Below are 15224 nucleotides of genomic sequence, written 5' to 3'. Positions count from 1 at the left end.
CCAGTGGACATAGTTATCACTGTATGATTTAACTATCAGTAGTGTCGTATAACATTTATAGCAATGCTAGTTGTATTCTTGCCTGAATACACTGAGTTGTATAACATTTATGGCAATGCTAGTTGTGTTCTTGCCTGAATACACTGAGCTTTGGCCTAATGCCAGTAAAGTCAACTGAAGTTTTAATATTGACTTTAGTGGCAGCTGCATTCTGTGCGTTTGAAAATCCAACTCTACATCTTCCAATGGAGTGTTTCTGGTCATTATTGTAATTCGCTACAATAGTTCACTAATGGGAGCAGGGAAATCCTTGAGTATCAGGTGGGTCCCAACTTCTATTGGTCCCTGGGTAGGACAGGCCACAGAGCAGTAAGATTTTAATACATTTTCTGGAAAACATTAAATTTACCGTTTGCCTGTAATAAAAGGCAATTTAACTGTAATTTCAATTTCAATTCCAGTTTTCTAACTCTGAAAACAGGACTAGAATTTCCTTGCCATCATTTTTCCTCATAGATTTTGACATCAGAAGGGAACATTATGATCATCTAGTCTGACCTCCTGCACAATGCAGGCCACAGAATCTCACCCACCCACACCTGTAACAAACCCCTAACCTATGTCTGAGTTACTGAGGTCCTCAATTCGTGTTTTAAAGACCTGAAGGTGCAGAGAATCCTCCAGCAAGTGACCCATGCCCCACGCTGCAGTGGAAGGCCAAAAACCTCCAGGGCCTCTGCTAATCTTTCCTGGAGGAAAATTCCTTCCTGACCCCAAATATGGCAATCAGCTAAACCCTGAGCATGTGGGCAAGACTCACCAGCCAGACACCAGGAAAGAATTTTCTGTAGTAACTCAGATCCCACCCCATCTAACATCCCATCACAGACCATTGGGCATATTTACCTGCTAATAATCAAAGATCAATTAATTGCCAGAATTAGGCTATCCCATCATGCCATCCCCTCTATAAACTTATCAAGCTTAGTCTTGAAGCCAGATATGTTTTTTGACTCCACTACTCCCTTTGGAAGGCGATTTCAGAACTTCACTCCTCTAATGGTTAGAAACCTTGATCTAATTTCAAGTCCAAACTTCCTAGTGTCCAGTTTATATCCATTTGTTCTTGTGTCCACATCGGTACTAAGCTTAAATAATTCCACTCCCTCCCTGATATTTATCCCTCTGATATATTTATAAAGAGCAATCATATCTCCCCTCAGTCGTCTTTTGGTTAGGCTAACCTATCCAAGCTCTTTGAGTCTCCTTTCATAAGACAGGTTTTCCATTCATCAGATCATCTTAATCGCCCTTCTCTGTACCTGTTCCAGTTTGAATTCATCCTTCTTAAACATGGGAGACCAGAACTGCGCAGATGAGGTCTCACCAGTGCCTTGTATAACGGTACTAACACCTCCTTACCTCTACTGGAAATGCCTCACCTGATGCATCTCAAGACCGCATTAGCCTTTCACAGTCATATCACATTGGCAGCTCATTGTCATCTGTGGGCAACTATCGTGTATTTTAGGCCGCAATTTGTCAAGTCAGTCTGGAAAAATACTGGGACCCTTGCTATAATCATGTGACTGTCTGAGTTTTATCTGACCTTGCATAGTACAGTAAACAGGACCTTTTATGGTGCCTACAGGATTGTTGCTTTGTGCATGCTGCGCGCGTGATAGTATGCTTTTGTCCAATTATATGATCAGTATGTACAACGTCAGTATGCATGGCTAGTCCTTATGTAACTGAAATCAACTATATAAGGAAGTAGAAGTAAAAATAAAGAAGAAGCTTTTTTACTTGCTTACAGCTGTGTTGTGTGAGAATTTTCTGTGCTCCGCATTGAGACACCACAGTCATCCTGTGATCCACCAATACTCCGAGGTCCTTCTCCTCTGTTACTTCCAACTGATGTGTCCCCAGCGTATAACAACAATTCTTGTTATTAATCCCTAAATGCATGACCTTGCACTTTTCACGATTAAATTTCATCCTATTACTATTACTTCAGTTTACAAGGTCATCCAGATTTTCCTGTATGATATCCCGGTCCTTCTCTGTATTGGTAATACCTCCCAGCTTTGTGTCATCTGCAAACTTTATTAGCACATTCCCACTTTTTGTGCCAAGGTCAGTAATAAAAAGATTAAATAAGATTGGTCCGAAAACTGATCCCTGAGGAACTCCACTAGTAACCTCCTTCCAGCCTGACAGTTCACCTTTCAGTATGACCCGTTGTAGTCTCCCCTTTAACCAGTTCCTTATCCGCCTTTCAATTTTAATATTGATCCTCACCTTTCCCAACCTCATCCCAAGCCCACTGAAATTAATGGGAATCCTCCCAGATCAAACCAATAAAAAATCATACAATCTACATATATCCTATAGAGTGTTGATGCATGATTGATCATTTGATGGACAGGTTGCTTCCCAATGTGATGAGGTGGAATTCAATGTATTCCCCAGTATATTCATAATTGCTGCAATAAGATCTGCTCCTTTCTCATTGTCAGAGATCCCATGAACCTAATGTTTATAATCTCATCTTTCTAGGGTACTCGTTTGGCTTTCCATCATCATATGATCTTGCAGGGTGTTGGTTAGGACAGCACCAGGCCAATTAAAAATTGTTTTTCGGTTTCTTTTAGTTTTATACCGAAAACTCATAAAACGCACATTAGATTGCAATTTTACTCTGATAATAGCTTAATCTTGGTGAACACCTTCCAATTTTTTTTTATATCCAAACTATGCAAGTTACATCCTTCAGTGGATGTGGAAATGAAAGCTAGCTGCAACTCTTGGCTTTTAGAAAGTTAAGTCTAAGCTAATTTTTGGCTTTTGGGGGATAACCTTATCTTTCTATGAACTGTTACCATAGACACAGTAACCAGAAAATAGAATTAGAAGGACTGTCTGACTCTGGGAATTGGTAATGGGATATATGGCATAGGTTCTTAAAAACCTAAAATCATTCCTGTCTGATGGCTTGGGTTATCTATGTGAATTTCATGCCCGTCCCAATGGATATTCTTGTTGACAATCTAGGTAGAGAAGTCAAGCATTGACGGGACATGGAAACTATGTCTTCATTCCTGAGGTTATCTCCTCCATGTGAGGGCTGAGGCACGCTGCTGTGGCAGTGTAGGTGGAAGCGTGTACCTCTAGTCATATTGGCTATGCTTGGGATTGTAGCATCTTTCACAGTGTTTCATTTACGCACTTGCCCCCCCCATAGAACTAAAAGCAGCACGTCACAGTCATTGCCATCTTGATCCACACATGACACATTCCCTCTTTATACACAGTCAAGCATCCTTTTATGGAAACAACCCACCTTTTTCTTTTGCAACGTGCTTTTTTGGGTGGTCCTTCCATTCATATTAAAAGCTGCCTCCACACCCTCTGCGTTATCTAGAGAACATCCAGTGAGGCCTACTGAAACTATGCCAATCTAAATAGATCCTTCAATAAGATATCCAATAGCAAATGGAAGAAAATTAAGCAAAATTCTTACACCCATTCTATAATATTACAGTGATGCTGCCATAATAAATCCTGGTGCAGTATAAAAATAATTTAAAGAAAATGCTAAAATAATTGGTAAACCATTGTGACGCCAGAGCCACTTTCCAAAGTTTAGGTTTTTCTGTTTTTTTGTTTTTTTTACTGCTGTGGTAGAATGTGCACTGTGTCATACAGGTACTAGGTCAAAAAATATCGACGGGTAGAGTGCAAAACTCATTTGTTAGTACATTTACTGGTGAATCCATACGTTGGGAGATGTTAGAATGTAGTGTTCGGTTCCCAGAAAGCCTCTACTACTGTCAGGCAGTGGGTTTTTCAAAGCATAGTTAAAGCTGCATGATTTAGAACGCTTAGGACCACATTCTTCTACACATCTTAGGGTATGTCTACACTGCAATTAAAAGCCTGCGGCTGGCCCATGCCAGTGGACTGGGGCTCACGGGTCTTGGACTAAGGGACTGTTTAATTGCAGTGTAGACTTTTGGGCTTGGGCTGGAGCCTGGGCTCTAGGACCCTGCGAGGTGGGAGGGTCCCAGAGCCAGAGCCTGAACATCTACACTGCAATTAAACAGCCCCATAGCGCAAGCCCAAGTCAGCTGGCAGGGACCAGCTGTGGGTGTCTAACTGCAGTGTAGACATAGACTTACTGATTGAAAGGTGACCTTTTCATTAATCTATTAGAAAAAAAATCCCAGTAGCTTTTTCACTGGAATTCCTTGTAACAATTTTTCATTATTACTAAAACAACCCTGAAGCCCTGCCTCCCTCGTGCTAATTTGAAAGGTATTTTGGAAGAAGATCCTACACAGTGTGTTAGAAAGAAGATCCTTCTTCAAAAACATTTTCAAAGCATGACCTGTCAGAGAAAACTCTGGTGGTTTTTGGTGACTAAATACTACAGCATTCAAAGAAAATATTGCAGAGTACAGAGGGAGAACATCTGTTATAAGTGTTGTGCACAAAAGTGATTACTGCTTAAATGAAATGAATAATTAAATAGTCTGTACAATGAAGAGATTTTCACTAAGGTCATGTCTAGACAAGGAAAATAGCTAATGTTTAAGAACATGGTAGCTAACATGTTTTCACCAATATGTATTAGCTAGTGTTTTTGAAAACTAGTTTAGTCAGTTGGGTCCCTTTAAAACATATTAGGTGGTCAGCACCGGGAGACGCCTACAGCCTTAATGCCATTGTTGGGTGACCATAAGTAGTTGTCAATGCTAAGCAATTGGTTTAGAAAGATAAAGCTACTGTGTATTGTTTGAATATCTTAACTTCTTTCCATTGAAGTTGCCTTTGCGTGTTGTGTTGGAATGCTGGCAGTACCATCTATATATGAGGGATTTGTGGTAAGTATGGAAAAGGCTTTATTCCTGATGTCCTGAAAACAATTAATCTCTTCTCATGCTACGTGGGAAAGTTCTTCCAGCTTGTCTGGAGCTGTGTGCACAATGTATTTCCAACCACCGGTATGATAAATATGACATTAAGAGCACTGTCTCAGTTGTGTGTGTATCTGTTGATGCTGTCTAAACCTATTCCTCTTGCTCTGGAGTATTTCAAATGCTGCACTTATAAAATAAATGCACAGATAGAAATGTTGTGGTGCATTTTTGGTAATTGACTCATTACGTGTGGATTTGAGGATGGAGATGCTACTTAGCTAATGTATCAGGTGTAGATGTATTGTCATCAATGTTATGTATTAAATTATTTACAAACACAAGTTATATTACTCTGAAACTGGGACAGAGTTATATAACACTGTCTTAATGGAACTGAAACAATGCTGTCTTCGGGAGAGAATAGTAAAGGATCAGAGATATTATCTATGTGTAATACTCTCACATAATTTAATAATGGCTAAGATTAGGGATAGCATGATGGCTTACCATTGGCTGTTGCATAGAGGCTGCTAAATTTCTAGATTCCTGTCATTAGGAACAGCAATCTTTGAAATAATATGTTTTTGACCGATAGATGGATTTTTGGATTCTTAATTTTTGCTGCCAACAGTGTTGTAAGTCTTCATATCTCTCCCATCAAACATACATTATGAAAAGCACATTTTAGGCAAGAGAAAATAACTTCCAAAACTCTGCTCACTTTTGGCATAACAAACTGATTTTCTAATATGTATGCAGTGTCCTATTTAGAAGCTTTTGGGAACTTCTTTGCTCATTGATAGGAAAGATTTTCAGCTCACTGCCATGAATCATGTAGAGTTTCCACTTACAGCTTATGGAGTTGCGAACAGGTATTTCTCATTAGCTCTTTGTTTAATCTGTTTAAAATAGACAATATAATCTTTCAGTTGATGCTAGAACCCAAAACATTACCAAGAAGAGTTTCTGATTTTTGACAACACTGAGCAATGGTGAATTTTGTTGACTAAGTACCCCAAATGGATGTGATTGTTGTTTTCAAGACACTTCTAGATTTAATATATAGCATGGTTGCAGCTTTTGTGAAAAGTCTGTAATGTCCTCAGCATGCCATGACGTGCTCTGTGTGGGATGGGTAATGATGCAGGAGTAGGGAAGGGATGATCTGGACTGGGATTCATGAGATTTGGGATTAATTCCAACCCAGACTTCCTATATGACCTTGAGTAAATCTCATAATCTATCCTGTGCTTCAGTTCCTCATTTGTAAAATGGGAATAACACCTCCCTATCTGCAGGGTCTGCTCTGGCTTTTTTGCCACCCCAAGCAAAAAAAAACCCTGCAGGGCAGCTGGAGCCAGGGTGCAAACTTTCGGCTAGCGGGACTCCCTGTGCTGCAGATGTGCCCCGGGCAGTGGAGTGTGCACCCTGGCTAGTAGGGGGGAGGGGGAGGAAGCGGGAGCAGAGGAGAGAGAGAGAAGGGGGGCGGCCAGGGCTTCCTTCAGCCAGGGTGTTCACCACTCAGCCCCTCCCACTGCGCCGCCTGCCAGGAGGGCTCTGCACTGCTCTGGTCAGCGTGGAGGAAAGGACACGGGCTGCCGGGCTTGCTGCAGACATAGCACCGGCTGGGGCAGATGGAGCGCACAGCCAGCTCCCAGCAAGGCGCTCCCCTTCTTCACGCTGCCACCCCCTACAGGGCAGCCAGAGTGGCGAACAAAAACAAAAAAAGGGCGGCCATGCTGCCCTAGGATTGGACGGAATGCCACCCCTTAGAATCTGCCGCCCCAAGCACGAGCTTGCTTGGCTGGTGCCTGGAGCTGGCCCTGCCTACCCGGAAGGAGCAGTTTGAGGATAAAATTCATTAATAATGTCTGAGAAGTGTTCAGATACTACAGGGATAAGGCCATAAAAGCTCCTGAATAGATGGATGTTTATAACCATATCCTGCATACATGGATAGCATTCTCCACCCTAATCTATTCACAGGGATGGATTGTCCTAGAAAAAGTTTTGTTATTGAAAGCACTTAAATGTTTGTAAGCATGTTTCTCCGGCAAAAGCGTTCACATCTAAACTTCTGTGATGGCAAGATTTATCAATGTAATTGTCAGATGACAAAGATTTATCATCAAAAAAATTCAAATGCCAGACTTCTATTGCTGAAGATATTAAATGTTGAAACCTAGAGCGGATAATAATGTATCAATGACACAGACTGCTAAGTATCAGAGGGGTAGTCATGTTAGTCTGGATCTGTAAAAGCAGCAAAGAATCCTGTGGCACTCACTGAAGGACTGTCTGGATATGTGGACTCTCACTGAAGGACTGTCTGGATATGTGGACTCTCTACTCAGACCCTATGCCATCAGCACTCCCAGCTATCTCCGTGACACCACTGATTTCCTGAGGAAACTACAATGCATTGGTGACCTTCCAGAAAACACCATCCTAGCCACCATGGACGTAGAGGCTCTCTACACGAACATCCCACACACAGATGGAATACAAGCTGTCAGGAACAGTATCCCTGATGATGCCACAGCACAACTGGCTGCTGAGCTCTGCGCCTTTATCCTCACACACAACTATTTCAAATCTGATGGCAATATATATCTCCAGATCAGTGGCACCGCTATGGGCACCCGCATGGCCCCACAATATGCCAATATTTTTATGGCCGACCTGGAACAACACTTCCTCGGCTCTCGTCCACTCATGCCCCTTCTCTACCTATGCTACATTGATGACATCTTCATCATCTGGACCCATGGGAAGGAGACTGGAAAAATTCCACCACGATTTCAACAGCTTCCACCCCACCATCAGCCTCAGCCTGGACCAATCTACACGGGAGGTCCACTTCCTGGACACCACGGTGCAAATAAGTGATGGTCACATCAACACCACCCTATACCGAAAACCTACCGACCGCTATGCCTACCTTCATGCCTCCAGCTTCCATCCCGGGCACATCACACGATCCATTGTCTACAGCCAAGTACTGAGGTACAGTCGCATCTGCTCTAATTCCTCAGACAGAGACCAACACCTACAAAATCTCCACCAAGCATTCTCAAAACTACAATACCCGCACGAGGAAATAAGGAAACAGATCAACAGAGCCAGACGTGTATCCAGAAGCCTCCTACTACAAGACAAACCCAAGAAAGAAACCAACAGGACTCCACTGGCCATCACATACAGTCCCCAGCTAAAACCCCTCCAATGCATCATCAGGGATCTACAACCCATCCTGGACAATGATCCCACACTTTCACAGGCCTTGGGTGGCAGGCCAGTCCTCGCCCACAGGCAACCTGCCAAGCTGAAACATATTCTCACCAGTAACTGCACACCGCACCATAGTAACTCTAGCTCAGGAACCAATCCATGCAACAAACCTCGATGCCAACTCTGCCCACATATCTACACCAGCGACATCATCACAGGACCTAACCAGATCAGCCATACCATCACCGGTTCATTCACCTGCACGTCCACCAATGTAATATATGCTATCATATGCCAGCAATGCCCCTCTGCTACGTACATCGACCAAACTGGTCAGTCGCTACAGAAAAGGATAAATGGCCACAAATCAGATATTAGGAATGGCAATATACAAAAACCTGTAGGAGAACACTTCAACCTCCCTGGCCACACTATAGCAGACCTTAAGGTGGCCATCCTGCAGCAAAAAAACTTCAGGACCAGACTTCAAAGAGAAACTGCTGAGCTTCAGTTCATCTGCAAATTTGACACCATCAGCTCAGGATTAAACAAAGACTGTGAATGGCTTGCCAACTACAAAACCAGTTTCTCCTCCCTTGGTTTTCACACCTCAACTGCTAGAACAGGGCCTCATCCTCCCTGATTGAACCTACCTCATTATCTCTAGCTTGCCTGCATATATATACCTGCCCCTGGAAATTTCCACTACATGCATCTGATGAAGTGGGTGTTCACCCACGAAAGCTCATGCTCCAAAACGTCTGTTAATCTATAAGGTGCCACAGGATTCTTTGCTGCTTTTACAGACTGCTAACAATTTTGATCTCATTTTTTTCAATGAACCCTTTACAAGAAATTTTGTGGAGGCTTCTGAAATTTTTTAAGTGCAGAAAGTAAGTTGTAGAGGTTTTAATAAATATAAATTTTCAAGTTATAGGAAAAGAAGACAAAGAAAAGGTGAGATGATGATCAAAATTCTCCTACCAGAAGAGTTTTCTTTAAAGCTTTATTATTAAAATATGGTGTGACCAATTTACTGTAAATAGTCCAAAAACAAAACAAAACAAAAAAAAACCCCCAAAACAAAAAACCCTTCTAAATCATTAGAATCATCACACATGAAAATGGAGGCCCAAAGTAATTTTCTGTTCCAAATTGATGGTTGAAAATAGGGCTTGTTTTCTATGTGCACAAGAATTTTCAGTGCCAAATCTTCTCTTTCTATGCGGGGAGGCAGTGCACCATGGGAGTCCTATGGCTGTAGTGCATCCATGGCAGATGAAGTCCACCTGTGGAGCCTCTAAAGGAATGTAGGAGAATGAGGCACCCAGACTACAACTCCCACGAGGCACCACAGTGGCACATCTAAATCTAAATATTTTGTGCTTTGGACAAAATATTTTGGTTTTTGGGCTTTATGGTTTTTTAATGAAAAACCACTTTTTTCATGAACAATCAGACACTTTTCACACACAAAAATTTTGTTAGGCAAACTCCCAATTTTACATCCAAAAAATAGTTTCAGTCGAAAACTTTCCACCAGCCTAAAGAGGAGCACAGTCCAGCTGACTGGAGATATTGACCCATCTACTGCACAATGTGGCAGTCAGAACACAGATAATAAAGAATTTTATAATGATGATATGAGTGAAGGGAATAATTGCACCACAAATTCTGAGACCATAGCAATGTCATGGAGCAATAGAAATACATCTATAAAAATGAAAAGAGGCACATTCATGACAATTCATTTCAGATGGGAAATAAATCTTAAGGACAGATATGCTGTTGAGGACGTGTGGCTATTACAACCTGATGAATTTACTGAGTTAACACTGAATCACTTGTGCAGTTAATCACAGAGATAAGGAAGTAACTATTTTTCAAATTTTGATTTTTAGATGTAATTTCATTTAATAACGCCTAAGATTGAATGTTAACGAGGAGTTGTGTGCTAGTCAAATTTCTATTTTAATAGAAAATCAATCAGTACTTCATGAATATGGAGTGGTTCTCCTATCTACTTATGTGAGCATTCTCTGTGAATATTGAAATTTGACCTTTTTCATTGTGCTGCTATTTCATATATCTACTTCTGAATTTTAACCACCGGCGACATGTGCAGACAATAGTGGATCACGGGGACCAGATGGCATTCACCCGAGTTCTGAAAGAACTCAAATGTGAAATTGCGGAGCTATTAATTAAGGTTTGTAACTTGTCCTTTAAATCGGCTTCGGTACCCAATGACTGGAAGTTAGCTAATGTAATGCCAATATTTAAAAAGGATTCTAGAGATGATCTCAGCAATTACAGACCAGTAAGTCTAATGTCAGTACCGGGCAAATTAGTCGAAACAATAGTTAAGAATAAAATTATCAGACACATAAAAAAACATAAACTGTTGAGCAATAGTCAACATGGTTTCTATAAAGGGAAATCGTGTCTTACTAATATAATAAAGTTCTTTGAAGGGGTCAACAAACATGTGGACAAGGGGGATCCAGTGGACATAGTGTACGTAGATTTCCAGAAAGCTTTTGACAAGGTCCCTCACCAAAGGCTCTTACGTAAATTAAGCTGTCATGGGATGAAAGGGAAGGTCCTTTCATGGACTGAGAACTGATTAAAAGACAGGGAACAAAGGGTAGGAATTAATGGTAAATTCGCAGAATGGAGAGGGGTTAACTAATGGTGTTCCCCGAGGGTCAGTCCTAGGACCAATCCTATTCAATTTATTCATAAATGATCTGGAGAAAGGGGTAAACAGTGAGGCGGCCAAGTTTGCAGATGATACTAAACTACTCAAGATAGTTAAGACCAAAGCAGATTGTGAAGAACTTCAAAAAGATCTCACAAAACTAAGTGATTGGGCAACAAAATGCCAAATGAAATTTAATGTGGATAAATGTAAAGTAATGCACATTGGAAAAAATAACTCCAACTATACATACAATATGATGGGGGCTCATTTGACTACGACGAGTCAGGAAAAAGATCTTGGCATCATTGTGGATAGTTCTCTGAAGATGTCCACGCAGTGCGCAGAGGTGGTCAAAAAAGCAAACAGGATGTAAGGAATTATTAAAAAGGGGATAGAGAATAAGACTGAGAATATATTATTGCCCTTATATAAATCCATGGTACGCCCACATCTCGAATACTGTGTACAGATGTGGTGCCCTCTCCTCAAAAAAGATATTCTAGCACTAGAAAAGGTTCAGAAAAGGGCAACTAAAATGATTAGGGGTTTGGAGAGGGTCCCATACGAGGAAAGATTAAAGAGGCTAGGCCTCTTCAGCTTGGAAAAGAAGAGACTAAGGGGGGATATGATAGATGTATATAAAATCATGAGTGATGTGGAGAAAGTGAAATTAATAGGTAGCAGGTTTAAAACAAACAAAAGGAAGTTCTTCACACAGTGCACAGCCAACTTGTGGAACTCCTTACCTGAGGAGGTTGTGAAGGCTGGGACTATAACAATGTTTAAAAGGGAACTGGATAAATTCATGATGGCTAACTCCATAAATGGCTATTAGCCAGGAAGGGTAAAGAATGGTGTCCCTAGCCTCTGTTCATCAGAGGATGGAGATGGATGGCAGAAGAGAGATCACTTGATCATTGCCTGTTAGCTTCACTCCCTCTGGGGCACCTGGCATTGGCTGCTGTTGGTAGACAGGTACTGGGCTAGATGGACCTTTGGTCTGACCCAGTACAGCCGTTCTTATGTTCTTATATAATCCTAAGAGCAGCAAAATATGGCTACTCACAAACATTGTAGGATAAATGTTTCTTTCATTCATAGGTAAGCATGTTTCCTTAACAAGGGAGAAGGGAGATCCTGCTTGCTATATAGTCAGTGTCATTTTCTGGGAAATAGAACAAAATCTACCCTTAAGGAAGAAAAGATGATATATCTAGGGTGACCAGACATTAAGGGGAAAATATCTGGACCGCCGCAGGGAGGGGCGTTTGTTGTTGTTGTTGTTTTTACACTCACCCATCCAGAAGTTCGGCAGCAATTCAGCGGAGAGCCCTTCAGTCACGGATGGTCTTCAACGGTATTTCGGCAGGGGGTAATAAACCTTGCTGCCAAAGACAGAAGCATCCGCTGCTGAAATACTGCCGAAGACCGTCCGTGACTGAAGGACTATCCGCCGAATTGCTGCCGAAGACCAGGAAATAAAATATCAGGACAAATGGCATCCTGACTGTACTCTGGTTGGGACACAGGACAAACTCCTGAAAATTGGGACAGTCCTGATTTTATTGGGATGTCTGGTCACCCTAGAAATGTGCATTGAACTCAGTGGGACTTGCAGGTTTCTTGGCGTTTCTTGGGATGAAGTCCAAAGGGAGAGCAAATTAAAACAAAAGAGCTGTGAAAAATAGAGAAAAGGGAAAATAATTATTTTAAGGACCCAATTCTGAACCCAATGGAGGCAGATCAGGCCTGAAGCATATTAAGATAATATAGGTCAAGATATTTTTATTCAGTGCTTAGTACAATGGGGTCCTGGTCCATAACTGAGGACAATGGCAGCAGGCCTGGGTGCTTCACATGTATGGTTCTTTAATTATATTGCATTTCCCTTGAAAGCTGTGTTAGTTGTTTTGGCTCTAATATTTCAAGAGTCCAGATTAATTTGAATTACTTTGTTTGACAAGTGTTATCCCAGCAGGCCCTGATAATGGACCACACTTGATCTGTGTAGACCCCTAAAATGCACTTAAAAGATGCTTCAAAAGTTTTCTTTTGTTCTCTTTTGCTAATCCAGGGAGTTTATTTCTGATTGAGATGGTTTAGGTTGTGAAACAGGAAATGAGCGAGTTTTTAAAAGGAAATATGGTCAAAATATTGCTTTAAATGGAACAGTGTAAAGAGTAATTCATATTTATTTCAATTATCATGAAATGCAAGCCTCAAAGGTATGCAACTCTGCAGTCTCTTCGAATAAATTTACATCACATATTCCCTGCATTTTATGGGGCAAAGCATTTTGCAGTCCCTAACGTTCTTCTAGGCACCCTGTGTACAATCAGCAGTTCCCAGAGCTGATCTAAAATTAAAAGTGTCATCAAATTCTTTCCTAACTTGCTATATTTTTCAAGGAGTGTCAGCATGATTAGGGCTCCTTGGGAAAATGCCTAGTTGCAAATGAGCAAATTCTGTGGATTTTTTACTTTAATCACTATTTTAATATGTTGTGCTTGCACTGGGAGAATGTTGGTCAGAGCACTTAAAAATGTAAATAAGCAGGTTTTTAGTGTTTGCAAGGAGCAGACAGCAGAATAGCTGGATCAGTTTCAGTAGTTGCTAGAAATGTTGGACTCCAAGTGAAGCAACTCTGTGCAAATGCTGCTTTTCAAAATCTCTGTCGTATCATCCTTATATCATTCATATATCATGCTTGTGCATTGGTTAATAAATCCTATTACCAACTGTCATAAACAAATAGTTAAGGGTTAATGTCTCTTTTACCTGTAAAGGGTTAAGAAGCTCAGTGAACCTGGCTGACACCTGACCAGAGGACCAATCGGGGGACAAAATACTTTCAAATCTCGGTGGAGGGAAGTCTTTGTTTGTGCTGTTTTTTTTGTTGGTTGTCCCCTCTTGGGGCTAAGAGGGGCCAGACGTGCAACCAGGTCTTTCTCCAATCTTTCTGAAACAGTCTCTCATGTTCAAAATAGTAAGTACTAGCTAGAAAAAGCAGATTAGTCTTATGGTTGTTTTCTTAACTTGTGAATGTGTATTTTGCTGGAAGAATTTTTACCTCTGTTTGCTGTAACTTGTATCTTAGGCTAAGGGGGAGGGAGTCCCTCTAGTCTATATAAGCTGAAGACCCTGTAAACATTTTCCATCCCGGTTTTACAGAGATAATTTTTACTTTTTCTTTCTTTAATTAAAAGCTTTCTTTTTTAAGAACCTGATTGATTTTTTTCCCTTGTTTAAGACCCAAGGGGATTGGGTCTAAACTCACCAGGGGATTGGTGGGGGGAAAGGAGGTGGGGGGAAGGTTAATTTCTCTCTGTTTTAAGATCCAAGGAGTTTGGATCAGTGTAGCCTCTCAGGGTAACCCAGGGAGGGGAAAGTCTTGGAGGGGGAAGGAGGGGGAATGGTTTATTTCTCTTTGTTTTAAGACCCAAGGGGTTTGGGTCCTGGGTCCCCCAGGGAAGGTTTTGGGGAACGGGTAGTGTACCAGACACTGGAATTTCTGGTTGGTGGCAGCACTATCAGATCTAAGCTAGGAATTAAGCTTAGAAGGGTACATGCAGGTCCCCACTTTTTGGACGCTAAAGTTCGAAGTGGGAAAAATACCTTGACACCAGCCAACAGAGTGCTTTTTAAAGTAGTAATTGCAAGGAACTGGGAGTTAGAATGCCTGTTTTATTTTTAGCTCTGTCAGTGATCTGCTGTCTACAGCTCATCAAAAGATGGGGAAATGTCAAGTTTTCAGTAAAAAATCAAAATCCAAAACTTCACCCCAAAACCATAGCTGTTTGATTCTGAAATGCCACCAGATGCTTCATGGGCATTGTAGTTAGGATGCTTCATGCTTCCCTGATCCTCTGTAGGTTGGGCTCCCTAGTCGTACTAACTCTTTCATCATTCACCTCTGTTGTTTCGCCTCTTGTAGAGGGGAGTCTGTTCATTGTGGAAATCACATGGCCACAATTCATCCTGGGAGATGAAGTCCAGCTGTGGAATCTGGCCCACAGAGAGAAAATGGAAACAGGAGGCACCTGAACTACAACACCCAAGAACCACTGTGGCACATTTTCAGTATCGAAATATTTCAGTGTTCAAGCATTCAGTTTTTTGATGAATAATCAAAATTTTTGGTGAAAAAAGTCCTCTTTAAATGAAAATTTTAGTTTAGTCCAAAACACAATTTAAGTAGGAAAATAGTTTCAAAAGAACATTTTCAACCATTCCTAGCTACATGAGGTTGGATAAGTCACTAAACTTTTCATTATTTCAGTTTCTGCTACCAGAGACAGGCTTAAATAGTACTATTGACCTTCCTCAGAGGTGTGGAGTCATAATGTGTGCTTTGAAATTTCCTTAGA

The 15224-nt window shown here is 41.2% G+C and overlaps 1 protein-coding gene across 2 annotated transcripts in view; it reads left to right on the top strand.

Annotated features, from left to right (window-relative positions):
* RAD18 (RAD18 E3 ubiquitin protein ligase) overlaps positions 1-15014 on the top strand; it is a 159082-nt gene extending 144068 nt beyond the window's left edge. Inside the window, exon 13 of one of the 2 annotated variants that reach the window (XM_050957459.1) lies at positions 14792-15014. In XM_050957459.1, coding sequence (XP_050813416.1) covers positions 14792-14846 — 55 coding nt within the window. In that variant the 3' untranslated portion in view covers positions 14847-15014. Of the gene's footprint in view, positions 1-4827; positions 4888-14791 lie in introns of those variants that run through there. The other variant, XM_050957460.1, reaches the window with a different exon arrangement.
* The last annotated feature ends 210 nt before the right edge of the window (positions 15015-15224 follow it).

Source organism: Gopherus flavomarginatus, chromosome 6 (assembly GCF_025201925.1).
Source record: "Gopherus flavomarginatus isolate rGopFla2 chromosome 6, rGopFla2.mat.asm, whole genome shotgun sequence".
Lineage (NCBI taxonomy): Eukaryota > Metazoa > Chordata > Testudines > Testudinidae > Gopherus > Gopherus flavomarginatus.
The sequence above is the reverse complement of the archived record's forward strand: the minus strand, read 5'-3'. Positions and strand labels throughout refer to the sequence as shown.